Source organism: Amphiura filiformis, chromosome 19, assembly GCF_039555335.1.
Source record: "Amphiura filiformis chromosome 19, Afil_fr2py, whole genome shotgun sequence".
In the NCBI taxonomy this organism is placed as follows: Eukaryota; Metazoa; Echinodermata; class Ophiuroidea; order Amphilepidida; family Amphiuridae; genus Amphiura; species Amphiura filiformis.
The window spans coordinates 29479715-29507430 of NC_092646.1; the positions used below are offsets into that span (position 1 = coordinate 29479715).

At 38.8% G+C, this 27716-nt stretch overlaps 2 protein-coding genes across 2 annotated transcripts in view; one reads left to right on the forward strand and one right to left on the reverse strand.

Moving 5' to 3' along the window:
• Positions 1–213: 213 nt before the first annotated feature.
• Positions 214–25248, reverse strand: LOC140141154 (CAAX prenyl protease 1 homolog). Its single transcript, XM_072162947.1, has 10 exons — positions 25104–25248; positions 17858–18004; positions 17111–17197; positions 14249–14365; positions 13365–13517; positions 11861–12002; positions 10018–10136; positions 7671–7874; positions 5999–6142; positions 214–2675 (listed from the first exon to the last, which is right to left on the reverse strand). The coding sequence occupies exons 1-10, from the start codon at positions 25221–25223 to the stop codon at positions 2457–2459; spliced, it is 1452 nt and encodes a 483-aa protein (XP_072019048.1). The 5' UTR covers positions 25224–25248; the 3' UTR covers positions 214–2456.
• A 30-nt stretch (positions 25249–25278) lies between these two features.
• Positions 25279–27716, forward strand: part of LOC140140487 (E3 ubiquitin-protein ligase listerin-like) — a 44419-nt gene continuing 41981 nt past the window's right edge. The window contains 1 exon segment of the mRNA XM_072162244.1: positions 25279–25442. Within this exon segment, the coding sequence (XP_072018345.1) occupies positions 25401–25442 (42 nt within the window). The 5' untranslated portion in view covers positions 25279–25400.

The following is a 27716-nucleotide window of genomic DNA, read 5'->3' on the forward strand; positions in this document are numbered from 1 at the left end:
AAAAAATACACTCATCTACACAATGTACTCTAGGTTCCAGAGTAAAAATAAGTACAGCTTGTCTGTACACAGTGCGCTAATACTCATACATACATGTATAAGGCCAGCACTATTAAGGAGGAAGAAAGTGGAGGTCACTTCACATAATCCCCAAAGTCATATGGATTAGGAATACAGAGAACAGTACAAGATTGTGTGACTTTGGGATGATTGTGTGACTTTGGGATGATTTGAAGTGACCTCCGTGTGAAATGAGCCTGGTATTTATTCCTAGCTATTATGAAAAAAGACAAACATGTAGTAGCCAACCAATGCATCAGCCCCAGAAGACAACCATTGGCCACTTTATCCTTGTATACTTATAGGTTTGGACACATGTGACATGTTACAAGACTTCCAGAAATTGGTCCAAGGTATATACTGTATAAGTGGTAATTTTCGCGAGGGTTTTATTTTCGCGACTAGAGCTCCAGCCGCGAATATAACAACTCGCGAATGTATGCAATAATGTATTACAAGTATAGGGAAGGACTGGGCAATCGCGAAAATAACTTTCGCGAAAATGTGTCTCTCACTCCAAATCGCAAAAATAACTGTACGCGAAAATTACCACTTATACAGTACATGAACATTAATACTTGTACATTACAAAATGAAACAATGGCATTTACTAAGAAGATATCTTACCCTTCCCAGAATCCTTTGCAACATGATGCATCACCTAGTTACAGCAAATGACACTCTTATTACTTTGTGCAGGTTCCCTTCATTTTCATGTTACGAATAGTGGCTAAACATGGGTCCATTGTCACGAAAATTAATACACATTTTGCAAGATCTGGCCGGATGTGCTCTGTTTACTAAGGTTCTTTTTGTCACTGTCGACCCATGTAGCACTATATAGCAAATCAGTACAGAGAATTAAAATGGAAGTATTGCATTGTGGGAAGCGTACAAAATCTTCTTAGGCATATCAAGTGTCTGCGTTATATTGTATTTAATTATCACTCATTAGCATACTGACTGGTGGGAAGAGAGTAAACCTGACCCATAAGACCCATATTTGTGCCATGTATCTCTCTTTAGCTTTTTAGGTCTGTTTCAGATCAAATTTTCACCCACTTCACATATATTTTCTCAAGTTTAGTAATTTTGGGTCAATAGGATGTCTTTGCAATACCCTCCCCATGAAAATGTCTCCCCAGAATGCATTCTTGCATCTATCATTGTCACAAGTTCCATTAAAATGCAGATAGTCTTACAGGTGTTTGCACACCAGAGGAGAACCAGTCAGCCACATCAAACTCATCTGGATAATCTTTTTCGCTTCCTTGATGGGGTAACATCAACATTTTAACACAACTGTGACACATTGATACCAACGTGTCACCTTGGAGTACACATGTACCCACAAGCCAATGCTATTATATGCTGCATCCACTGATAATGTGACAATATTATAATGTAACAGGTGTTGTATAGTTTGTTCGGCTAATAATTGACGAAAATTATTCGGTTTTTATTACTGTGTGTGTCAATAAAGATTGATAACTTACTAACTTACATAAATTACTGGCATAAACTCACATAAGCGTGCGCCAATCATGCAAGAAGCAAGTAGCAATGAACTGTACCTACACCATTCTATATCAATACATGATGTTATGAGTGCATTTTTGTTGCCAATTATAAGCGAACAAACTATTACTCATTATCAATGTATCACTTTAATTTATGCACATATGTAGCTCTGTGTCCATTGAACAATTTGTTACTGCTTTAAAGGCAGTAAACACATCATTATACTTTGTTTCACCTGAAGTTTGGTAGTGACGCAAGTGCGTATTTCGCTGGGCGCAGTATCATGTCGAGCATGTAAATTTAATCGCACAGAGTGTATATACCTGGCTCCAGTTTGGGAGCATTGTATATTTTACCTACAGATACAAGAGTGGTTTGCCGGCACATTTGCAGAGCGTCCACAAAAGAGCACTGACATCACTATCAAACTTATGCTGGTTTCATACTTCTGCTGCTTGCTGAGCGGCATGACGGTTATCATGCCCCTTGCACTTTTCTGCAAGTCAAACGGCACACCGCTAAGTGGCATTGGCATGACTCTGAAAGCCACTGTTCCCGCTAAGCACAGCTCCAAAATCTTATTTTGTTCTCATATGTCAGAGCGGCACAGCTCCGAGCCGACTTGAATTCAACTCCCAGCAGTGCTGTCGATTGGGCAAAGTGGTGGACTGATCGACATATTGGCTTGCCGCTGGTCACTGCTAGCATTTCTGGTGCGACTGCATACGCAGCGAAGCAAAATCATCTACAGAGTGGCAAAGCCGCAAGTGGCAGAAAAGTATGAAACCAGCATTACAGTATGAAGCCCTAAGAAAGCTGTGGATACTTCTGACATGTTGCAAGTCTTCCTGAAGTTGGCCCAAAGATGATCTAAATCACTCCGTCTTGCCTAATGCAGCTAGTCTTTCTAGCAGCGGTGGATGCGAGTAATGTACGGTAGAATAGAGCCAATCGGCCACTGGGAACCCTAGATTATCCTTGTGCAGCTTGACCAGTGCTGATCTCAGCTTATCGGCTTTGTGTAGGGATTTGGCGAAGGCGTCGGCTTGGAACTCAAACCGCCTGGTTAGTACCGTCATGCAGAATGATAACAACTGTAGAAGAGGTGGTAAAGGAAAGATGTGGAAGAGGGCAATGCGAGAAATATGATTTGAACTACACAATACTAATGATTATCTTTAATATTAAAGGTGGCTGATCTAATTGTTACACATGGTGTATTCTACCTCGCATTGAGGTTGGTCACCTAAACATTGTTATTCAAAGTTGTGAGTTTAGTAGCTCTGGCATAAATGTGTGTCACAGTGGCCCATAGAACAGTGCACAACTTCCAGGGAGGTAACCACCAATCTAATATGTATTAGGTCATACCACCTAAGGGTCAGTCCATGTCAAAACAGATTGAGTGTACACCCACCCTCTTGGATTTTGCTCTCCTTTGGCTCAGGGGTACCTTTCATGGATCCCTAGGTGAGGTCACAAGAAAAAATTCAAATTCCATTTCGTTTATGAATGGCGGGCAATCAAAGTTTGGCGACCTCAACCAAAATTTAAGGGGTCCAAATGACAAAGTGGTCTCTTTAAGGGGCAGTTTCTTCTTAATTGAATCAGTTGTGATCCTCTTTTTGAATGTGGTCACTCACTGGCTGTGTCTGAAATACCTAATGCCAAAAAGATAGATTTGAATTTCGTTGGGATTTCAGAGGGGTCAAAATCAGCACTTTGTACGTAATACTGTTCAATCAAATTATCTTGATTTTGAAGGACCCATGATAATGTCACAGTGCACTTATAGGTCCTAATTATGTTCAGAATGGATTAACCATATGCCAATGTCTATGAGCAATTCAAAAAAAGAGAAATTTCTAGACCCCTACAGATGTTTAGGCCACCCCTAAAGTGGTTCAGCCACAAATGGCGCTTAAAATCTGCAAATTTTGACCCGTAATAACTTTAGGTGTACACCAGATATGAATTTCTAGTCTTTTGCATCTGAAAGGATGTAGTTTAATGTTACTAGGAACATAAGATTTGTTTTGTATTTCTTGTGTTTTAGTATTAAGTTGACGCTTTCAAAAATAGTCACTTTTGCCTAAAATACCATGCAAACAGGATACGGTACAAAATGCCAATTTTAGTATGATATTTTTTTATATTTTTGATCACTTTATAGCCATTTGTATTATTTATCCTGATATTTCAAGTTGCTCTTGAGTCAAGTAATAAGAAAAACTACTTTCTAATCCTCTGTATGGATTTTTAACGGGTCAAAATGCACTTCCTGGCAACGATGCACATGCAAAGTACAGGTTATGGGGGTCAAATTTTCAGAATGCTCCCAATTATGTCAAGTAATATATCAAATTACTCGTATGGTCATGAGGATTCCAAAAATGTTCATAGGTCAACGACCTTTTTGATTCTGACCATAGTTAACAACGCCTGATTTTGGTAATTTATTATATAGTTTTCTTGCATGAGAAATACAACTAAGCAAATTAATAAACTATACAAGGAACCGATGACCCTCTTTTGCAACATGGTTGCCAAAAGCATCCATATTGTAAGGAGGTCATTGGTTCCTTGTACAGTTTTTTAAGTTGTGTAGTTGTATTTCTCATGCAAGAAAACATAAATAGACACCAAAATCACCAAAATCGGACGTTGTTAACTATGTAATAACAGGATAAATAAGACAATTTGCTATAAAGTGATCAAAAATAGAAAAAAGGGTATGTTGAAATTGACATTTTGTACCCATAACCTGTACATTATTAGTCAAAATTGGGATTTTGGGACCATCAACTTAGTATCAAAACAAAAAAAATACAAAACAAATCTTATGTTCCTAGTAACATTAGACTACTTTCTTTCAGATGCAAAAGACTAGAAATTCATATCTGGTGTACACCTAAAGTTATTAGGTGTCAAAATTTGCCGATTTTAAGCGCCATTTGTGGCTGAACCACTTTAGGGGGCCTAAAATTCTGTAGGGGGTCTAGAAATTTCTCTTTTTTTGAATTGCTCATAGACATTGGCACATGGTTAATCCATTCTGAACATAATTAGGACCTATAAGAGCACTGTGACATTATCATGGGTCCTTCAAAATCAAAGATAATTTGATTGAACAGTACGAAGTGCTGATTTTGACCCCCCTGAAATCCCAACAAAATTCGAAATCAATCTTTTTTGGCATTAGGCATTTCAGACACAGCCAGTGAGTGACCACATTCAAAAAGAGGGTCACAACTGATTTAATTAAGAAGAAAATGCCTCTCAAAGAGAGCGCTTTGTCATTTGGACACCTTAAATTCCCAATTTTGGTCAAGGTCGCCAAACTTAGATGGCCCGCCATTTGGAAACGAAATTGAATTTGAATTTTTTTCTTGTGACCTCACCTAGGGGTCCATGAAAGGTACCCCTGAGCCAAAGGAGAGCAAAATCCAAGAGGGTGGGTGTACACTCAGTCTGTTTTGACATGGACTGACCCCTAAACAAAAAATTTATCAGGCTTAAAATTTCACTGGGGTTGAACTAAAAAATATGACCTGTATTTTATGTGATACTAAAATCTGTATTTTGATGCACTAAAATTGAAGGGGGAGGATATGGGGCTGTCAATCAGGTCACCCACCTTTTATAAGTATGTCAAATAAAATATTTGTTGGTGCAAATATAAGAGTACAATAATAGCAATATTGATCACCGTTAAAAATGGCAGGAGGTGGATGTCGCCTAGCTTTTTTTTATCAAAAACATGAGCAAGGAAGACAGGCTTACTGGTTTGTGCCCCTGACCATAAATGCATTTTAGCCTTTCATGAGTCGCCATGGGAGTCTTATTTCAATAAGTGAAGCAAAATGAACAAATAAATTGATTCCGATTTTATTCCTCTATTAGGGCCTAATATAAAATTTGTCACTTCTTTTAGACCTGTTGCATCACAAAATGTCATACTGTATTTCCTCGTATAAACGCCCCAGGGCGTTGCATTTTCCAAACGGGGGGCATTTATTAGAGGTCATTTTTAGCATGACAATTCCAGTTAAAAACATTAGGTAAGCTTAAAAGTCACGCTAAAATGACCTACTATGAACTAGAAACACTGACTTTTGGTTCACTTCCAGGTTTCCGATGCAGATTTTCGCCAATTATTGCTGCTATTATCGACCATGTGAGCAACTTGGTAAGCTTACTACACAAGATAGCATGGAAATACCGGCATTTTTTAAACATCTTGGTTGAAAAAAGTGGTGGGGGCGTTTATTTGAGGGGGGTGGGGGTGACTATTCGAGGAAATACGGTATGTCCCACAATTTGTAGATGGCTGTTATAGACTCTGTGGTCAGACTGTTGGTACCCCTAGGTTAGATGGAAGAGATTTATCTTGGTATAGTGAATTGCTTTTACATACCTCATTATACGGTGAGAAAACAAACTGGAATATAATAACCAGTCCAAGTAATACTGGTTGGCTGTCATAGAACCCAAATGCTTCATACAGCACTTTTTTCTCTATTAACAAGGCAAATAGGAAGAAGCACAGGAACAGGTTCACCTGAAGAAAAAAAAGTGAAAATAAAAACTGTTATTTATTTCTCATTTCTTGATACTTCATCTCACCTTGAGTTTGGTAGCGACATTAGTGCTTTTACCCGGCTGCTGGGGAAGTACTCGGCATATTAGTGCATGTATGTATCACTATGGACCACAATGGCCTCATTCCAATTGCATAGTTCAATAATAAACCTAATTAAACATTCAACAATCATAGTGCAAAATTTGACCTGAAGTTGCAGGGTATGAGTTTTTGTACCCAAATTTTCAGAGGTCATTCAATGAATATACAAATGTATTGGGGTTAAAAAACTGTGCCCTGATAGATGAGCACGTTGTGGATCCTAGTGTATGCCCAGCCCTTTTGCCCTCCATTTTTCAGATGTGAACAGAGGGGTACTCCAACTTTGTTTGGTTGGGGTGCTCCTCCCGATTTTGCTACTTGAATATCTGCTGCAAAAACACCTGCTCTCAAGGGAAATGGGGATTGCAAAAAGATCCATATCTTTTCACATCTGCGACATTTCCAGGATATTTGATGTATAGAAGTTCCTCAAAGTTGCTGAAAACAATGTTTCCCCTTGAAACAAATGTTGTATTCACAAACACATGAAATTGGGGCCGCAATGTTTTCATACTTCGGCAGATAAAAACAATGGAAAATTCCGTCCAAGACAATTCTGATTCTAACCTTTTACTTTCTGGTTTACCTGAACTCTGACTAGGCAAAAAGATGGACCATTTTTACTGACCACACTGATACTGAAAATCTCTTTAAGATTGACACAATTTAAAAAGAGGGGTCTTTGGGACCAGATATTTTCATAGTTCACATCATATTCCCTATCCCAATCGTACAAAGAGTATTTTTCAAAAATCTGCTGTACGTCCTAATGTCTAAGCTCATGAGTCCATATAATATAGACGTCCCTAAAGCCAACAACCTAAATTATCCCCTCCAAATGACTATACATTTCGTGGTTCAATATATACTTATTTCTTACCCATCCTATAATGACATTTTTCAGATTATGACTTACTTTTACAGAAAGACTTCATGATTACTACAACCTCATCCCCTACATCCCCTCCAAAAGACAACACACTTTCATGGTTCAATATACTTACACATCCAATAATACATTCTTCAGATTATGGTTGATTACATTATCTCTAATCTTGAGTCAAATCACAACAGACTTCCTAACTCCTACAACCTATAACATCCCCTCCAAAAGACAACACACTTTCATGGTTCAATAAACTTCCACATCCAATAATACATTCTTCAGATTATGGTTGATTACATTATCTCTAATCTTGAGTCAAATCAAAACAGACTTCCTAACTCCTACAACCTATAACATCCCCTCCAAAAGACAACCACACTTTCATGGTTCAATACACTCCCCTGTCCTATAATGATATTCTTCAGATTATGACTTACTTTTACAAAATACTTCATAATTCCAACATCCTATAACATCCCCTCCAAAAGACAATACACTTTCATGGTTCAATACGCTTACCTGTCCTATAATGATATTCTTCAGATTATGGTTCAGTTTCCAGTGGCCTAACTCATGAGCCAACACTGCCAAGACTTCGTCATTATTACATCCTTTCTTCTTCTTTTCTTCCTTTGTCTCCTCCTTTGTTTCGCCACTTGCTTCTTCTGTTTCTTCTTTAGTTTCATCCTCTACATCTTCTTTGGTCTCCGTTTCTTTTGTTTCCTATAGTAAGATAATGTTGCAAAATTAACGATTGATACAAGATTTTCAAAAACAAAATTTGGTAATGTGGGAAGAATTATAAAGTTTACAAAATCTTCCAAACATGAATGGGGAATGGACACAACATTCATGTTGGTACAGATGCAAATGCAACGGTGGTTTTCAAAAACAGATTTGATCAAATAGGGAAACTTCAGGAACTGCTTTTGAATGAATGGCAGGTTTTCTGGAGCCAATTTAGAAACACAGGGGCACAGGTGTCTTTAATAATTGATTTTTAATGAACATTTATCAAAGCTGAGACTAGTATACCTGAACTATGTAATTTTTCACCCTGATGTGGCAGTGATGTCAATGCACATTTCATTGGGTACAGTTTCAAATCGCTCAAAGTGCTGGTGTACATATGCATGCAATTAAAGATGCCGTATAGATGCACGCAAGAAACAGCTGCCTCAACCCGTTGACGTCACTGCCACATTAGGGCGAAAAATGGTATAGTCTCAGGATCAAAGTAAAGGCTTGAAGAAATGATAACTAAAACAAAATGTTATTTTTATCAAAACTAAAATTAGCAATTAAATTTTGTGGAGCTGCATAAATAAATAAATAGTATCCACAAAAGTTGGTAAATTCCTCAATTACTGTATAAGCTATTCAGGTTGGGAACCAAGTATATCCATCTCGTCCCCATACCAGCCCTCGAATTAAGGATCTGAAGGGGCACGGCAACTTTTTTAGGGCAAGTTGCAGCTGAAGTTGATAATAGCCTTGGATTTTCACTGAAAAGGCAAGGCAGCACAGCAGTTTGTAATATTTCAAGAGGGCATCATGGCAACTGTTGAAAATTTGAGAAGGCCACCAAGGCAATTTCTCAAAAGTGAAAAAAAAACACACACAAACATAGATAGATGATTTGATAATGAGGGGGCAGGGCTGGGGCACCGACGGCAATTTCATTATAGGGCACAGCAAGTGACTGCCTTGGGTAAAGGACATATTTTGAGGGCATTACGGCGGCAAAATGCCATGGGTGCCGTGGGTTAATTCGAGGGCTGCCCCATACTCAAAACAATCTAGTTCACGTGCTATGTTCATTGCATTCATCATCATCATCATCAGTCGGCTGCTGAGCAGGCAACTACAAGCTTTCTCCAACTATGGCGATCTTGGGCAAGCGAAACAATTTTGTTTGGCTGCAGCATGCCTTCAGTATCTCCCAGGAGGTGCTGGACATACTGTAAGTACAGTGTGCGTGGCCATCCCGGTTTACTCTTCCCATGTGGTGGAATATAAGGGCATTATTCTTTCACAGGCTCGTCATCTTCAAGATGCAGTATATGGCCGAGAAATTTGAGTTGGTGAATTTTAACTCTGGCAACCAGTGGAGTGATGTGGCATTCATCACACCAGGGTAATTTAATGAGACATTACTTGTTTAGCAAACAAGGCACCTATATTACAAGCTATTTCATAACATGATTTAATTGGCCAATCAGGACAGGACTCTTTTGGTGCACATACATTATTGACAAACAAATGTTAAGAATTTTGATCCAGGTTTGACATCTACCTACATCTTTGTAATTTGGAAAAATTTTTTAGAAACATTTGAAAACAAAAAACACCCATTTTTATACCAAATATTGACCAAGAAGGGGGTCACTGCTATATCCACAGGCTGGGGGAAAAAGTGGGGGCCAGGGGTCATTTGGCTCCCATAAAGTCCCCAAAGGCCCCTGGTTCTCAATCAAGTAAATACCTGTGACTAGGACAACCTATTTTGTTCAAACTGACCCTGGCCCTAGTAATGGTCATTTTGACTATTAATCAGAATTGTGCATTTTGTTCATAGGTTATTTCTTGCATTCTTTACCTGTTTGTTCATCTGGTTATAAAGGCATCTATAATATTAAACATTGTCAAATATCAGTAATTATGTGCTTTCAAAATAGCCCGCGATTCATTGAAAATAGCCCCTGGTTCCCTGTAAAATCCCGTGAACCAGGGGCTAACTTTTTACAAAGTAGCCCCTTATTTCCCAGCCTGTATATCCTGAGGCCCAAAAATGAGGCACATCCCTGTATGATAATTTGCATCAAGTCTACTTCATAACACAGTTCAGGCAAGACAAGAAGCGTACCTCTTCTTTTTTCTCATCTGCAGGTGTGTAGTCCTCCAGTAGAGTGTCAAACAGCACTATGCGCTTGTTTTTGTAGAATCCATAGAAGTATGCATTGCTATGGGATGAACGCTTGGAACCTGAAAACAATCAAAGAAATTGAATCCTGTAAATGAATGACACCTTACTACATGTTATCATACTGGATGTTTTAGGGGACTAAAAGTTGGCGCCAATAAAATTGCGACCCCCTATTATGCGACCCCCCCCACCACCGATACACCTTAACACATAAACAGGCTAAAATTGTATTTAAATAAGTATTTTTGAATAAAATAAACACACTATCTGTGGTCATCTTGTGACTCCTACATTTTGGTCATCAAAATTTTATGACACCCCTATTTTTCTTTCCAAAATTTATGACCCCCATATATTTGGGACCCCCCTTTCGAAGAAAATGATAGCCCCTTCTTTCTTGTAAAATATCAAGTACATGTAGGAGGCAGTTTTGTGTCCCAACTTTACATTTTACTTCTTTCCAGGGTTGTACCTACAGTGGGCGGTGGTGGGTGACAGAACTTAGTTTTGGAACCCGCCACTCAGCATCGATTTTAACACTGGAGCCCACCACTTAGAGGCCAATTTTATTGAATTAGTCAAGAATTTGGTCAATTTGGCAACAAATTGCCAAATATGCAAGATTTTCATCAAATGCCACCCAGCACTAAAAAATATCTTAGCCACAATCCAGATGCTTTAAATTCTGAGAATCAGCTAGTGTGATCTACTTCTTGTGCAAATATGTGATGGGACTGGTTTGTTTTAGAGCTTATAAGCTCAACTCTGTGTATCACCACAAATGGACCAGTTGACAGGGAATTTGTTTGAAAATTTTGCATAGCAATTTTCTGTTCATTCTTCATGAGGTCAAAGTTGGTATATGATTTTACATAGTAAAAACTGCTATACAAGCTGAAATTTGTGTAAGCAAAATGTCTAATATGATGTGGAGCATTTTGCTCGACGATACAGGTGAATTTACACCCTGCCAGTTGATTTGGTTCACAACTAGCACAACTAGGCCTTTAGGTAAGATTTTACATAAAAGATTAATGTAATATAATTGAAGACAGAATTAAAAAGACTAGTTTGCATCTGACGTCAGGGCAAAGGCACAGCATGATTTGGTTGCTGACTTGCGCAGTACGGCATTTTTGGTCTGGTTGACAGGACATCATACACAAACTAGTCTTTTTAATTCTTCATTTATACTAGACATGCTGTCAAGTAGACATGTCACCAAATGCAAGTTCATGGCACAGCTACTGGTCAAGTCTTGATAATAGGGCAAGTTGGTAAATTCTTTTTAATGCATAAGCCCCGATTCTGAAAATTCTCTGAGGGAAAACTTTCTTACAGTTATCCTCACCATATGCCTCAATGGCACTTGAGATTGGATTAACCCTATTCTATTACCCCCACAAAACTGGTATATTTGAGTGGCGTGAAGGTATCATATTACCTACTGCATTGCAGTGTTATTGGTTGGGTAAAAACCAATAAGTGGCATACCATTGGCAAGCTTGGACTTTAAGCTTTTAGAAGGCTGACAGTAAAATTGTGCTCTTGATTGTTGGGAGTGGCCTTCTTTTCCTTGGTCTTTATTTTCAAATTTATTTCTCTCTTTTTTTCCACATACTTACAGCATGCTTATATAAGCTTTTTAGCCTGGCTTGACCACCATTTTGTTTGAGCCTGGACCCATCAGAAGCCAAGTGTGTCTCTGCACGGACCAACCATGCATTTAAACAAACAAATAAACAAACAAACATACATAATCAGTAATTCAACATTAGCATACCTTCGACTACATAGAGCTTATAGAGTGGGAACTCTATACTTTTAGCCAATGCTTCTATTTCAGATCTCAGCTCTCCTTCTGGTAACGGCACATACTTGTCAAACAATGGAGCTATGTAATCAGCATATACTGTGATGAGAACCTACAAAGAAGAAGCAATAGATAGGCACATATTACTGCACATTTGGGCTGTTCCTGTTGAAATCCATACACCCCATATGGAAGACATGGCCTTAATCTCCCTCACAGGGGGTGAAGATTTCAAATGGGGTCACCCATTCAAATATCCCTATTCGAAATTTACATTTCCTGGGTGGAAAGTTAAGGTCATGTCTTCCGTAGGGGTATGGATTTCAACTGGAATAACCCATATAAGCAACTACTGTTTGAACTTCAAAGACAAAATTGTTCTACTGTACACTTTATCAGAAGTAATGGTAAAATTGTATTGGACAATGCATTACGTACAAAGATAAAGGTTATACCAATTAATAATTAGCTAATTAATTGACATTACGTTTTGTTACCTGGAGATTTGATCATGTGTCACCTCCTTTTTCAACCAAATTAACGGTAATAACTCTTGTAGTCAGGGATCAACATTTAACCACAAATTGCATCAGTCAAAACTCACATCCTGGGAACCAAATACCACACAATGTCATTTTTATATAACTCATTGACCCATTTGTGTTATATACTGCCTCTAGCTATAATGACAGCCTTGTGATCTGGTCAACTCGTTGACAGATACCATCCTCAGGAGGGAATTCAATTTTTAATAAATTCTCTTCAGGTAGTGAAACGTAGTGATATTTGTAAATAACAAGGATCGACCAAGCAGCAATGTTTGATCGAGAGATCAAACTAATTTGGTTCTATTGCCTTAATATTGCCAAAAATATAAATTGAACCTACTTGCAATTTATAATTGTCCCCTTGATTACTTACTTAATTTCCCTAGTTTCCCTGTTTCCAGTTAATTTGGAATTGTTCTTTCTTCTTTCTAAAAATACATATGTTCAAGTTACGCTCTTGTTTCATTTACTGATCCTACTACTTCAATTTGCTAATGTTGCAAGTTCTGTTAGTCTCCTCCGCCACCTATTTGATTCCACTCTGCTCTCCATACAAACCATCCAACCAATTTTAACATATAACACCGTTTCTGATTGGCTATAAAGATATAACAAGAATGATACATCCAGGAAATTTCCAGTCACTGATTTTGATTGATAGTATGTAACAAGAGGTCTAAATGGTATTATAAAAACTCCATGTGACTGTGGTCACAGCTCGTAAATATTAAGTAGCCAATTAACATATTAAAAGCTGTGTTTCAAGTCGTGCTAGATGATGTTTTGTTACAGACTTCAGCCAATCAAAAAGGGCAAATGATGTTATCATTGGTAGATGGTTCGTGCGGAGTAAGCAGAATCAAACCGGTGACGGAGGAGATTAAATTGTGTTTGAATTACAAACCCATGATCAAATGGATGCTTACCAGTGACACAACCAGAGTGAACAGCCAAGTGTATATAAAGAAGTACTGACCACCCATCTTAATGATATACAACATAGCAGCAGTGATAGGCATAGCTATGAGCTGAGTGACGATGAACTTCTTGATTTGGTCCTTGACAAAGAAGCCTGGTGTCTGGAAGGAAACAAAATTAATACACAGAGTAGTTAGTCAAAAAGTTCAGAAACTTAATTTTTGGCTTCGCAAGAACCAATTCAGGTCGTGGGTTTGAATCCCTGCGGCATCAACATGTTGTGCACTTAGGCAAGGCTCTTCACCCATTGCCTCTCCTCACCCAGGTGTACAAAGGGGACAACTCTCTAGTCCAAAGGTTCCCTAGTCCAAGGGATCCTTAGTCCGAAGGTTCGCTAGTCCGAACGCGTAATTTACCATTCGCTAGTCTGAATTCTGAAAAAAGTCAGAATATCGGGTTCTCTAGTCTGAATAATAAGTAAGGTTCTCTAATCCGAATATAAAATAAGGCTCGATATCCCTAACCCTAACCTGTATTCTATATTTGGACTAGAGAACCTTTGGATTAGTGAACTTAATTTGGTTTTCGGACTAGCGACCCTTCGGACTAGAGAACCTTTGGACTAGCGACCCTTCGGACTAGCGACCCTTCGGACTAGAGAGAAGTCATGGTGTACAAATGGGTAAAAGCCATATTCAATGTGGAGGATGTGAAGCGACCCCACCCAGCAACATTTTATAGAGGAGTTTGACCCAATCGCTTCAAAAGAGAGATGGGTACTTCGGACCGTGAACACTGGTTCATCCCCTTTACCTAATAGTGCTTGGATATGAACCTGCAACCTTGAAATTATTAGTTGTATCGATGTACCAGCATGCTTTGCATATCTTACCTGGTTGTTAAACCCATGTTTTTGCTCCACTACAAATGTCCTGTACACCGTCCATGGCATGCCGGTGATGATGCTAAATATGGAGGCCAGTAATAGAAACACTAATGACTGAGTGATCTGAATAAAAAAAGATTAAAAAGTAACAAGTAAAGTTTTAAACAAGAGTCTAACCGGGAGCAATTTCACGGTAACCGGTGGGTAAAAAGGCCTGAGAGCCTGTTTATTTTCCCCTTGAATACAATCAAACATTTGTACAGAGAGTAGAAGGCAAAATTAAGCGATGAAAATTATTATACCACTTGAAATTGATGAAAGACTTACATGTAGATTTAAACTGACCAATTGACAAGGAGTTGGTTTGAATGGATGTGAGCAGATGCTCAGATCTGTTAAAGCCAGAGTAAGGGGAGAGAGAACATGGAACTTTTCGAGCATCATTAGTCTAGCCGAGCGGCGGCTAGACTCCTGTTTCCCAGTAGTTTCTTTCTTCTTCTTCTTCTTCTTCTTCTTCTTCTTCTTACACAGCCGTGGACGTTAGTCACGGCTGTGTCTTTTTCTTACAGGTTCTTTCTTTCTTTCTTCTTCTTCTTCTTTCTGCCGACCACTACATTTGCTCTAGCACTTACATGCTTACACCGATTTTGACCTAACTTGGTCACAACCATCATTGATCATGCCCCTACATGTCATATGACACTCGTGGGGTCAAAGGTCACGCAGGGGTCATAGAGGTCAAAAACGTGATTTCAACTCAGAATGCTTCTTCTCTCCCAGAGTACGTAGGACAGTGACACCACTTGCACACATGCATTGTTATTATCCAGTGTCTATGGGGTCCTCACAGATTTGGGGTCAAAGGTCATTAAGGGGTCACTTCCGTATAAAACGAAAAAACTTCAAAATTTTTTATTTGCTAAGAAAAACATAGGACAGTAAAGATATGTTCACACATAAATTGTAGTTACCCTGTGTATATGTGGTATTTTTTATTTAGTGTCAAAGGTCATTAAGGGCCACTTCCGGTATAAAACGAAATACCTTTAAAATGCTTCTTCTCCCACAAATTACGAGGACAGTGACACCACTTGCACACATGAATTGTTATTACCCAGTGTATATGGGGTCCTCACAGATTTGGGGTCAAATGTCATTAAGGGGTCACTTCCGGTATAAAACGAAAAACCTTCAAAATTTTGTATTTGCTAAGAAAAACATAGGACAGTAACGGTATGTTCACACATGAATTGTGGTTACCCAATTCATACGTGGTATTTTTTATTTGGGGTCAAAGGTCATTAAGGGGTCACTTCCGGTCTGAGACGAAAAACCTTCAAAATGCCCTTCTGCCACAAATAACATAGCAAAGTTGTGCCACGTGCACCCATGCATTGACATTAGCCAATGTCTATGGGCGTTGTCATATATTTTGGGGTTAAAGGTCATTAGGGGTCAAAACACGGCTGTGTTCGTGGTCTTAGACCACAGCTAAGTCTAGTTCTTCTTCTTTCTGTCAACATTTAACATAATTTGCTCTAGCTCCTTTATTATTTGACCGATTATGACCAAACTTGGGCACAAGCTCCACTACCCCAGCCTTTACATTTGACATGACCCATTTGGGGTCAAACGTCATGCATGAGTAATTTTGGCTAAAATGTAAAATAAAAAAAAAATGCTTCTTCTCCTACAGATTACATGGTACAGTAATGAGATTTATACATTGACCTTGGCTATAGCCGGGCCTATGGGGTCCTCACAGATTTGGGGTCAAAGGTCATTAAGGTGGTATTTCCGCACATAACCAAATACCTTCAAAATGCTTCTTTTCCTACAGATTCTATGGTACAGAGATGCGACTGACACATATGCATTGACATTAGTTGGTGTCTATGGGGTCCTCACAGATTTTGAGTTCAAGGTCATACAGGGGACAAAAATGGTTGATTACTGAAAATCACTTTAAAATTCAATATTTTCTGCATATTACGTGCTGTGATCATCCGAATAATGCCAAAAGGGCTCTAGCATTATGTTCATATACGATTGTAATCAGATTTGGCTTAAACATGGAGGAGGGTCTGTTTTGGGGTCAAAGGGGTAAAATTCTAAAGTTTGTCCGATTGAAATGAAAATTAGTATATGTGATCTTGATATGATTCAAAATATATTGGAGGTCATTTCAAGGTCACCAGAGGTCAACCAAAGGTCAAAAGGGGTCAAGTTCTAAAGTTTGTCCAATTTAAATGAAAATTAGTGTATGTGATCTTGATATGATTCAAAATATAATGGATGTCATTTCAAGGTCACCAGAGGTCAACCAAAGGTCAAAAGGGTCAAATTGCAAAGTGTGTTCAATTTGAATCGAAATTAGTATACGTTATGTGGATATGATGCAAAATATGTGGTGAAGGTCATTTCCAGGTCATCAGAGGTCATTTCAAGGTCACGGCTAGACTTCGCAGCCTTACTAAGGATGCAATATATCTAGTTATTTCTGAATTATATGTCCAAAGTATATAAAACTATACATTTTTGGAAAGGAATAAGGAAAACGAGTCAAGGAATCCCATGATGATGTCAGATATTTTCAAAAATCTTGAGTTTTTGAACAAATCACAAAAATTCACTTTTTCACCCTAATTTTTTGTGTGATAAGATAAAAAAAATCGGTTCAGAGTAAAAAATGTTAGTAGCTTTTCATGAAGAAGAGACATGAACTTAGGGAAGTTTTTTTCATTTTTTCAAAATATTTGTTTTAAACAAAAATATACACCATTATGTGCAATTTTTAGCTTAATTATAGACTGCTTTTTTCACATGTTTTCATCAATATTTAGAAAAAAGATAAAAATTTCAAAATACCTCGTATTCTGATCCATAGTCGAAATGTGACATCACTTGGCCAGCTACATGCCACAGGTATGGAATAGCACCAATCACTAAAATTACCTGCAAAACAAAACACATCAACAAATGTAATGATGTCTATTCACTTCTTGCATGGTCATCAAGTTTGAAGATAGAGCCTCAATCTGGCAGCATGCATGAATGGGAATTGAACGAGTCATATAACATTGTGTAAAGTGACGTATTTCTTCCTTCATGTATGTTACCAGTTTTTTTCTACCCAACATGGCAGAACTATGCAAGGGGTTAATCCAAATTGTCAGTCCACTTTTAAGCAAGTGGGCCTCACCTTACCTTCATAGTAATTAGTAACCCATACAATATTATACAAATATTGACTGTTATGAGAGGCAATTATTGGCCCAAGGTGATCTCAAAACCATGCTGTGACCTGAGGCACAGCTGAGTATCATACTCATACCGTCATATAGCATGGTTTTGAGATCACTTCGGGCCTATAATTTTAAACATGTCCTGAATATAAAGCAGTCAATATTTGCTTAATATACCGAATGGATGTACGTGGATGTTGCGATTCCGCAGTGTAATCGGGATGTATGTGACCCGTCAAATTCTCTCAAATACAGGGCATAGTTAAAACTATAAGTTTAAAAATTGGGAGGGCGCACACATTTGGACATTCAATTTGCGACTTGCGAGTTACACATACAGACACCATTTCACAAACTCCGCAATACTTACTGAACTTTCAAATTGACCATATAAATCATGCCAAAAGCCGAAGGATTCTTTGTCCAGGGCGTACACACGAGCTTTCTCCAGTGTCTCAGAGTCCAATACATCTTTCAAGGGTCCAGGCACTTCTGTGGTGTTCTTGTACACTTGAATCTGTAATTCAAAATTTAAAAACAATAAGCCCATTCGCAATTTCAGATCATGGTGCATCATGGGTAATATTTGCCGATAAAACTGGAGATAAACACGATGAGGCTACTGTACATTTCCAATGCGGTGAACTGTGCCGTTTGCATAAAACATCTTGTACTGGGATTTTGCCATTTATTTTGTCTTTATTTCTTCATGATATCAATATTTAATCAAATACAATGCATCATGAAGAAATAAAGATGTCCAAAATAATCGGCATAATTCCAGTACAAGATGTTTTTATGCAAACGGCACAGTTCACCGCATTGGAAACGCACTGCAGCCTCCTCGTGTTTATCTCTCGTTGAAGAACTGTGTGACGATGTCTGAGCATGCGCAGTTGCAATTTTCCGAAATTGCGAAAGGGCTTATGGGCCACAGCCAAAATTCCTGTTTGTGGCGGGACGGAATTTTGATAGACCTTTTAAATTGTAGCTCTGCGACTATTTATTTTATGGATTCTTCATGTTCTTATTATAAACAAGTAAGTTACAGACTACATTCAGACACAAGAAAAATAGTCCAAAGAATCAACATGTTGCCACGGTAACACAAATTCATTGATGTGGCAGGACGGAATGATAAACTTCATGTATTTGTGAACACAGTACATTTGTTGAATTTTTATCAAAAGTACTGGGATAAAACATTTGTTTCTATAAACATTGGTATTAACTTCAACTATCCTTCTTTTGTTATGGAAGGAATTATAAAATTCACCCCCCTCTTTATAGTACGCTCATTAATTTTTTTAAATCATGTCAATGTGGCGGGACTCTCTGGTCCTATACGCTGATGATACTACTCTCTATAAGCCTCTTTCTCATTCTTCTGACCTGTCTGACTTCCAAGCTGATATCAACACCATCCACGGCTGGTTCATTAACAACCATCTCTCTGCCAATGCTTCCAAGACAAAGGCAATGGTTATCACCACCAAAAAGAACCCCTACCCGGACATGAAACTTTACCTCGACAACCAAGTTATTGAGAGGGTGTCCTCAGCTAAATTTCTTGGTATTTTGATTTCTGACAGTCTCTCCTCCTGGTCTCTTTACATCGACCATATATGTAAGAAAGCTCGTCGCACAATTGGTTTTATCCATAGGGTATTCTCCAGTGCTCCCATCTGCACCCGTCGCATCCTTTATCTTGCGATTGTTCGCCCAATCTTGGAATATGGTAGTGTCACATGGCATCCTTTAAACACTACCCTGACCAATCGCCTTGAGGCTTGTCAGCGTTTCGCCGCCAGGGTTATCTTGCAGTCCTGGAATCTCAGCCACGAGGACCTTCTCCTGAAGTCTGACCTTCCCTTGCTCTCCAAACGCAGGGACTTTGCTACTCTCTGTCACCTGTATAAGATCCTCCATCATCTTTCCTCCTCTTCTAACCCTTACAAACCTCACCCCGGCCTTCACTCCGTAACCTGAACTCCCAAGCCATCGTTCCTCCTTTCCGTCGCCTGACCTTGTGCCAAAAATCCTTTTACCCTTATGCTCCGACACTCTGGAACTACCTCCCTGAGGACATTATCCAATGTAAATCGCTGTATTCCTTCAAGTCAGCCCTTCGTGCCCATCTTGGCTAGCCAGTTCCGTTTGGTGTTTGTTTTTTCTGTGTTTTTGGTTTAAGTTATCTATTTATTTTTGATGTTTTGATGTTTTGGCCTCCCTTTAATTTATTGCTTTTGCAATATTGGGCTGTGCCAGGCCCACGGGCCGAATGGTATAAATAAATAAATAAATAAATAAGTTGTTACGTTCCAAAATGTTAGCTAGATAAATTAGAAACAAAATGAGACCAAAACTACTTCAGTATCCCTCTCCATTTTTGAGATCTGGTATAGAATGTCCTGAAAAAATGTAACACCGCCACCTTTTCCTATAGGCCTACCCCAATTCATGACGCACGCCCAGAATTGTCTTTTCTTTCACTTCCAATAAAAAATTATTGCAAAATATTGACTGAGAAAGAAATTTTTCATCCCTTCCTGAACTTAGAAAAATCATCTCAAAATGTGGCGGGCCATGTTTTACACCACAGACCCTGAAAATAGAATTATTGCTGGCATCCTACCACAAAAGGCCTGAAAAAGAAGAAGTTTAAATGGCTCTGAGTCTAGCAAAGTTGATGAATTCAATTTTTGTGTACTCAGGAATGTGTATTACCATAATAGTTGATATTTTGGAAAGTTTTGACTAAAATTTTTTTTTCGTCCCTTCCGAAACGTAAAAAAATCACCTCAAAATGTGGCGGGACGGAATTTTACACATGTATATTTTAATTTATTTCTTTATTTTTGCAAAGTCCACTGACATTTTTTTTAGTGCTGAAATTGTCTCTACAGAAGACCTTTATAATACCATTTATAAACAAAAAAATCCTATCTTTTTTAAATATGTAGCAACATTAAATTTAACAATTCCGTCCCGCCACACTGAGAGGGCGCTGCGTGTGTATTTTATTGCTTGGATTCCGAAATTGACGGGCAAATTTTACTTTTTTTTGCCGATTCATATTTCTTTGTTAAGTATCTATTAGACCAGAGGAGAAATTCACTCATGTGACAATTTCTAAATTTTAGGTTGAGTGATGACCATTTTTGGCTCTGGCCCTTATACAATTTACAGGTGAGTCATTCCATATCAACTCACCTAATTTTCAGAAAAGGTTGGCTGGTCACCCTCTCAGATTTTCTTTAAAATCACTTATATCATAGACCTATGGGTCAAATTAATGAACACATTTCAAACGGTAGGTCTCAACTCCTTGTCGTTTCTGAGTTATGGCTCGTTGAATATTTGATGTTTTTTGACGCAATTTGTCCACTTCCCATTGAAATACACACAAAATACCAACCCAAATTTTATTATGTGGAAATGACCCACCATAATCAAACTCTCACATATTCAAAATACTTCTATGATGTTCCTCTGTACCAGAAATCAAAGTGGTGTCAAGCCATCTTCATGGCTAAATGACTGTTTGGAGATCGCATTGAAATACACAGTAATGTTCTAATTCCCAAAATGCAAAGTTCATCAATTTACTGTGTATTTCAATGAGAGATTCAAACACTAATTTAACCATGAAGATAGCTTGACACCACTAAGATTTTTGGTACAGAGGAACATCATGCAAGTATTTTGAATTTGTGAGTTTGGTTATGGTGGATTATTTCCACAAGGTCAAATGGGGTCACGAGCGGGGGGTCTTTTGGCCGAGGAGTCATCTTTGAGCCCCTGTGAAATTTTTATTAAGCCAATGAGTGGTCTACCCTGCTATAGGGGGTCACACCTGAACCTAGATATAGATGATGTCTGACATCTAGGATGAAGAGGAGGGGGTCAAAAACAGGAATATGTCATAAAGGCCAACACGAACATGCATTTTATATGTCTATATCATCAAATGGGGTGAGATACATTGTTTATGAGTCCAGAATCTGGTTATTTGGGTCAAAGACACCCTAGATTCCAATTTGTAGCCCTGTAGCTTACCCCTAGGGGAAGATATGAATGTCTAAACTCGGAAGAAAATTAATGTCGCGACACGCGTGCCCAAAAAGGGGGGTCTGACCCAATTTTCAATAGGCCGGTTCTCGGAAATGACAAGGAGTAGAGACCTACCGTTTGAAATGTGTTCATTTGGCACATAGGGCTATGATATAAGTGATTTTAAACAAAATCTGAGAGGGTGACCAGCCAACCCATTAGGTAGGTATAATACCAAAAAAATTGAACTTTTTTTGATTCTCATCAAAGTAATCTCATATTAAAGAGCTAAATGAAAGAAAACTGATGAGGCATAAATGAATGTCATACGATATGTGGTTGCGGAGATATGCTAATTTGAATGGCTCAATTTTTCAGCCAATTTCCTGTACAAACTTTTTGTGCATGCACATATTAAAATGCTTATAGGCCTATACTGTGCATTGTGAGTACACAATTTTAAGAAACAAGCACTGTCTTGCTATTTACTGGTACTGAACTGTAAATGTAATCCTAGATTGATTGAATTTGTATTGATGTGAACATAAGGGCCTATCATTTTCTTTGGAAGGGGGGTCCCAAATATACAGGGGGGTCATAATTTTTTGGAAAGAAAAATAGGGGGGGTCATAAAATTTTTGATGACCAAAATGCAGGGAGACGCAAGATGACCACAGATAGTGTGTTTATCTTATTCAAAAAAACTGAATACAATTTTAGCCTCTTCAGGGGTACGTGTAAGGTGTATCAGTGGGTGGTGGGGGGGGGGGTCATAAAATTTTGTTGCCGAAATAGGGGGGGCGCAATTTTAATTTTATTGATGCTGACTTTTTGTAAATTTGGGAGCCCCATGAAAATGATAGCCCCTAATATACAAATGAACATGTATGAGTAACATTTTGTTTTATTTCTGTTTTCTGATGCAGATTCCAGGTTTGACAGAGGATGGAAACCAGGGACTGTCTTTTGGAATTTGCAGGAGAGCATTAAATAGCTCTTCTAGAGCCTTCAAGAGCTGTTTAGAACATTTACAATAAAATGTAATGAGAGAATGGTCAACTAAGGAAATCTAAAAATCACTCTCCTATATCCGATTTAAGGAGAGCAGTAGAGAGCGATTGCTCTTGCTCTTGCTCTCCTCAAAAGGCAGTCCCTGGGAAACCACAGTGAGGGCCAACACCAAATGCATAAATAAAGAAAAACTTATTCAAAAAGATGAAATTTGTGTTGAAGTGTCTTATTTTTTTTTTTTTTTTGTCATTGAAAAACTCACGGTTTTGATACTACCCACCCGAGTACACCTTTTCACTGATACAAGGGGGGGGTAATTTGTTTGAGGGGGCACCCTTTAAAATGTTTAATTATTATAAGCAGTAGCTGATGCATTCACCCCCTCCCCAGTAAAATGTTTTTGAGCAGGCACCCTTTGGAGCACTGGCTGGCGCATGCTCCCTATTCGAAGATCATTGCGGAAACTTGAGGGCCAGTTCACTTGATCATCAGAATGGGGTCACTCCTGCTCAAGTATGAACCCCCACCCCTTCCCCAGCTTAAGTTTTGTCTTTGAGCAGGCACCCTTTGGAGCACTGGCTGGCGATGCTCCCTATTCCGAAGATCATTGCGGAAACTCGAGGGCCAGTTCACTTGATCATCAGAATGGGGTCACTCCTGCTCAAGTATGAACCCCCCCCCTTCACCCAGCTCACGTTTTGTCTTTGAGCAGGCACCCTTTGGAGCACTGGCTGGCGATGCTCCCTATTCCAAGATCATTGCGGAAACTCGAGGGCCAGTTCACTTGATCATCAGAATGGGGTCACTCCTGCTCAAGTATGAACCCCCCTGCCCCTTCCCCCACCTTAAGTTTTGTCTTTGAGCAGGCACCCTTTGGAGCACTGGCTGGCGCATGCTCCCTATTCGAAGATCATTGCGGAAACTCGAGGGCCAGTTCACTTGATCATCAGAATGGGGTCACTCCTGCTCAAGTATGAACCCCCACCCCTTCCCCAGCTTAAGTTTTGTCTTTGAACAGGCACCCTTTGGAGCACTGGCTGGCGATGCTCCCTATTCCAAGATCATTGCGGAAACTCGAGGGCCAGTTCACTTGATCATCAGAATCACTCCAGTCAAGTATGACCCCCCATGACGTGGCGTCATAGGAGTACGCCCCAATCAATTTGAACATTTAGAAAATCAAATAGGAAAATGGCCAAAAACGGCATGTGTCCGTCCGTCCACCGCCCCCGGCCATCATACCCGATGTGCCCACAGTCATTCATGCATCTATCATAGCAAAAATCTGCTAGCGCTATGCATGATGGGATAGGAATAGGAAAGGTCCAAATTTGCTTCTTCCCCCGACTCAAAGTCGGCACAGAATGAGAATCTATCCCAGCATCCACAGCATGAGCCCATTCAATTAGTATCATAAACCATGCCGGGTTAAACATGTTCACTCACTGGCAAAAGTCGCAATTCAGTACTACACAAAGTCCCCAGTTCACTCACTTTTTGCGCAAGGCATCCATCCAATCTCATCAAACCAAACATTTTTATGTACAAAAAACTACCTTTATTCACCGCGTGCTCCTTTTAACTTACCGCTCAACTCCGTTATTTAGATATTTGGAGAGTAATTTCCGAAAAAAATCGTCACTTTCAAACCCACTAGAAAGTCGCCAAAATTTGCCGCGACCACGTGCGAATCATCTGACCTCTTCCGGGTTATGATCAAGTTCAACCTTTTGACTTGACCTTGTAAGCTTTGGAACTGCTTTTAACTCGATCTAATTCCCCCCAAATTTTTTTTCAAAAACATCGCCGTAAAATTTACTACCGGTAACGAATTTTCAAAATGGCGCCGGGTGCGCGATTTCCCTATGCTGAGAGAGGCTGAATATTGCGCATGCTCAGGTAAGGAATGCTCACATACCTACATTAGGTGATTTGAGATGGACTGACCCAGGTGCCGTACTATCATGACTATTGATATTATTGGTCACAATGTGAAACTTACTCAAGAACTCTAGCTTTGAATTTGCACATGGTAGTTACGCATTCGATGCTAGAGTGCTTTTGCTATCGTTTTTCGGTCGGACAGTGGTGCAATTTAAAAATTTTATTTATTCTGTTATGTTGAAATTTGGATGAAAGTTATTTCAATGAGTCTACTGTATCTTTTGAGCAAGATTTGCCTGTTTTGGACAGTCTAAAATTTTGCTGCCCAGCCCCAGGCTGATGTAAATTTAAAAATTAGCAACATTTTTTGATGCAATGAATTCGTTTCTGTTTCTGTTTCTGTAGAGATACTACACAACACTCCCAAGTTGGAGCCAAATGATCAGTTCTGTTTACTTTTGAATGCAATCAATTGTCTCTAGCTTTGCCAGGAATCCATGTCTTTCTCTGAGGAGATATTTGAGTGTGTACACTATACACTAAAATTATTTTAAGCTTACTCATGTGTACATGCATGTTAGGTTGCCGAATTTTGCACCACTCGCAAACATGCAAATGATATCAACATACGATCGATGTTTTAAGCTAAATCAATCCATTAGATTTACCTGTCTATGGCTGAGATAGGTTTCCCAGACGTACATCACCCACATAAATGCAAAAATTGACCAGAAAATTGTTTCTGGTTCAAAATAATTCGTTACAATCGGTTCAACATTCACCTCCATCGTGCAGTCTTTTTTGTTGCATTGTCACCTGGTGCACCCCGAGAAGACGGGAACTTGATTATACGAGCAGCACAAATTCAATGTCAGCTTCCAGTGGAAGAAATCGTGATTCATGATTGTGAAATTATGTTTTGTAACATCTGGTTATTTTAGTTACACTAAAACATTTAGGGCAAGATGAGTGGTCGACAGAAACAGCGTACTAAAGGGAATGTAAAGGTAACATTACATTTAATTTTTTTATTTGATTTATTATTATATTTTAATCTGGTTGGATTTAATTTTTTAAGGTTAAGCTTATTATAAATTTCATGCAATTTTTTTAATAATTCTTTTTGTAACAAGTTCAAAATTATTAATCCTACAAAAAGTAATAGAAGTACGACAGTCTTGCTCAGTGGTAGCGCCAGGATTTATGGGGGCCATGGCCATGGCATGGCGGGGGCAGGGTTCCCGTTAAGGTTTTAAAAACGTGCGTCCGTAATGACGCAAGTTTGCTCACGAGGTTGCAAAAACTTGCGTCCAGACAGATTTTTGTGCGTCCATCTGAAATTCACGATTATGACGATACACACGTACCCCGGGTCTACACCTCACCAAATGTTGATTGTTAAAAAAAAATAAAAGTGCATTTTCGCCGTGATATTCCATCTCCATTCGCTATGATAATTTTTCTCATTTCTGTGTCAGTTTTGGTCCGAAACGTGGTCAAAAACAGGTGCAAAAACATGAGCAAAGTCTGTCAATCTTGCGCAAATTTTCGTTTGTAATTTTACTTCCGCATTTCTTTTTTTAAATTAACGTGTTGTTGATGCTACATAGCTAAAACATGCGCTGCCACAAATAATACGAAAAAGGGTTATCATTTGGATTTTGTCTTTAAAATTGCTTTTATTCATCGTAACAATAATACTAATAAAGGAAACCTAGATTATTTATGAGAAAATAAACATAAAATATTAAAAATTGAATATTGTCAGGTTGTGAAAAATATTAAATAAACATGTTGAGTCCAGCATGCTTGCTTGTAAACAAATCAATCGGGACTTCCCCAGGCCATCAAACAGCGATCGTTCGGAAAGCATGCAAAAAGTGCACGATTTCCTGATGTTGCATAATTTACAAATATTGCAGAATTTACTTCAATTCTTAGCAGGTGGGTCAAAATTTTGGGGCTTTTATTATCTTAAAAATATAAAAGAATAACAATTTCTTATTTTTATCATCAATTAATGAATAATGATAAAATTTCGAAGTTTTGTCTGCGTCCACATGCATGTGACATGGACGCAAAATACTTGATTAGCCATGTGAACTTGCGTCCAAATGTGTAAAATACGCGTCTGGACGCATCGACGCACACTAACGGGAAGCCTGGCAGGGGGTTAAAGTGAATGTAAATCGTTGCTAAAAATTGCATTACGGGGGGCAAGGGGGCAATGGTTCTGACTGGGGATTTCCCCCATACCCTCTCCCTGGCGCGCCACCGCTTTTTGCTCTGATTGACGAGGCGCCCTGCTAAAGTCAGGGTTAAAGTTTGTTTGGTTTATTAAGCAGAAATTATTCGGCTTTTGTTACTGCACGCGTCCATAAAGTCCCAACTCACGCCATGAAAATATCACATAAGCGCTTAGCTAGTCACGCATTACATAACGCACACCTAAGCGTAAGCATTGCGCCAAACAGCTTGCACGCCATTCTACATGTATATCAATACACAGTGTTATGAGTCTAAATTTTTTCCGCCTTATGTAAACCGAACAAACTTTAGGGGCTGTCATTTTCTTCGGAATGGTTACAATAAAAATTTTTTGTGCAGTGCACTCTTCGCACCCTTTCTTTACACTTTTTGATACAATTAAAGTTTTCACACTCTTCATGCCTAGTTCCAACAATGGATTGAGTCTGTGTGGGCGGAACTTGCCAGAAGGAGGTTCGTAAACATTTTCAGCCTGACATGGGGGAATCATAAAAAAATTAGCCCACGATAGCCCTGGGTCATTAAAATTGTATCCTGTCGCTGATATAATAATTTCTGCAAAAAATAACATCCCCCTTAATGAGCGACATACACAGACTAGGATGTTTGTGTTCCCTTCATTCAAGAGTGCCGCTCTGCGCTGACCAACGCTTTGATGCGTAATAGGCCAATCAGCTTATCAGTTTGTTGTTATAATTGTCAGATGATTGAATCGGCCAATCAATCGGAACCCTACTTGGACTGTTTATGCTGTACACGCTCTCAAAATGAAAATGCAACATTCTTCTCTGCCAGAGACTTTATTGTTGCTCATTACTGAAGGGGAACAATGTAGCATGTCGAAAAAATTGGCGCCTAACTACCACTCCGCCATCTTGCCCTCTACATTGTATTTGAAATATTATTTGTATCGTGTTTATTAGCATGAAATTTTACTGTGTAAATTGTATTTTAAAAAGTGATAGCAAGTTCAGAAATAAACAGCTGGTGATCACATCATCACCAGAAAAAGA

Coding starts and splice junctions, on each gene's coding strand:
- LOC140141154 (XM_072162947.1), bottom strand. CDS start 25,223: ATGGAGGTGAATGTTGAACCGATTGTAACGAATTATTTTGAACCAGAA. Junction 14,366..17,110: donor ACTATGGATCAGAATACGAG/GTATTTTGAAAT, acceptor TTTTTTATTCAG/ATCACTCAGTCATTAGTGTT. Junction 13,518..14,248: donor AACATGGGTTTAACAACCAG/GTAAGATATGCA, acceptor GTTTCCTTCCAG/ACACCAGGCTTCTTTGTCAA.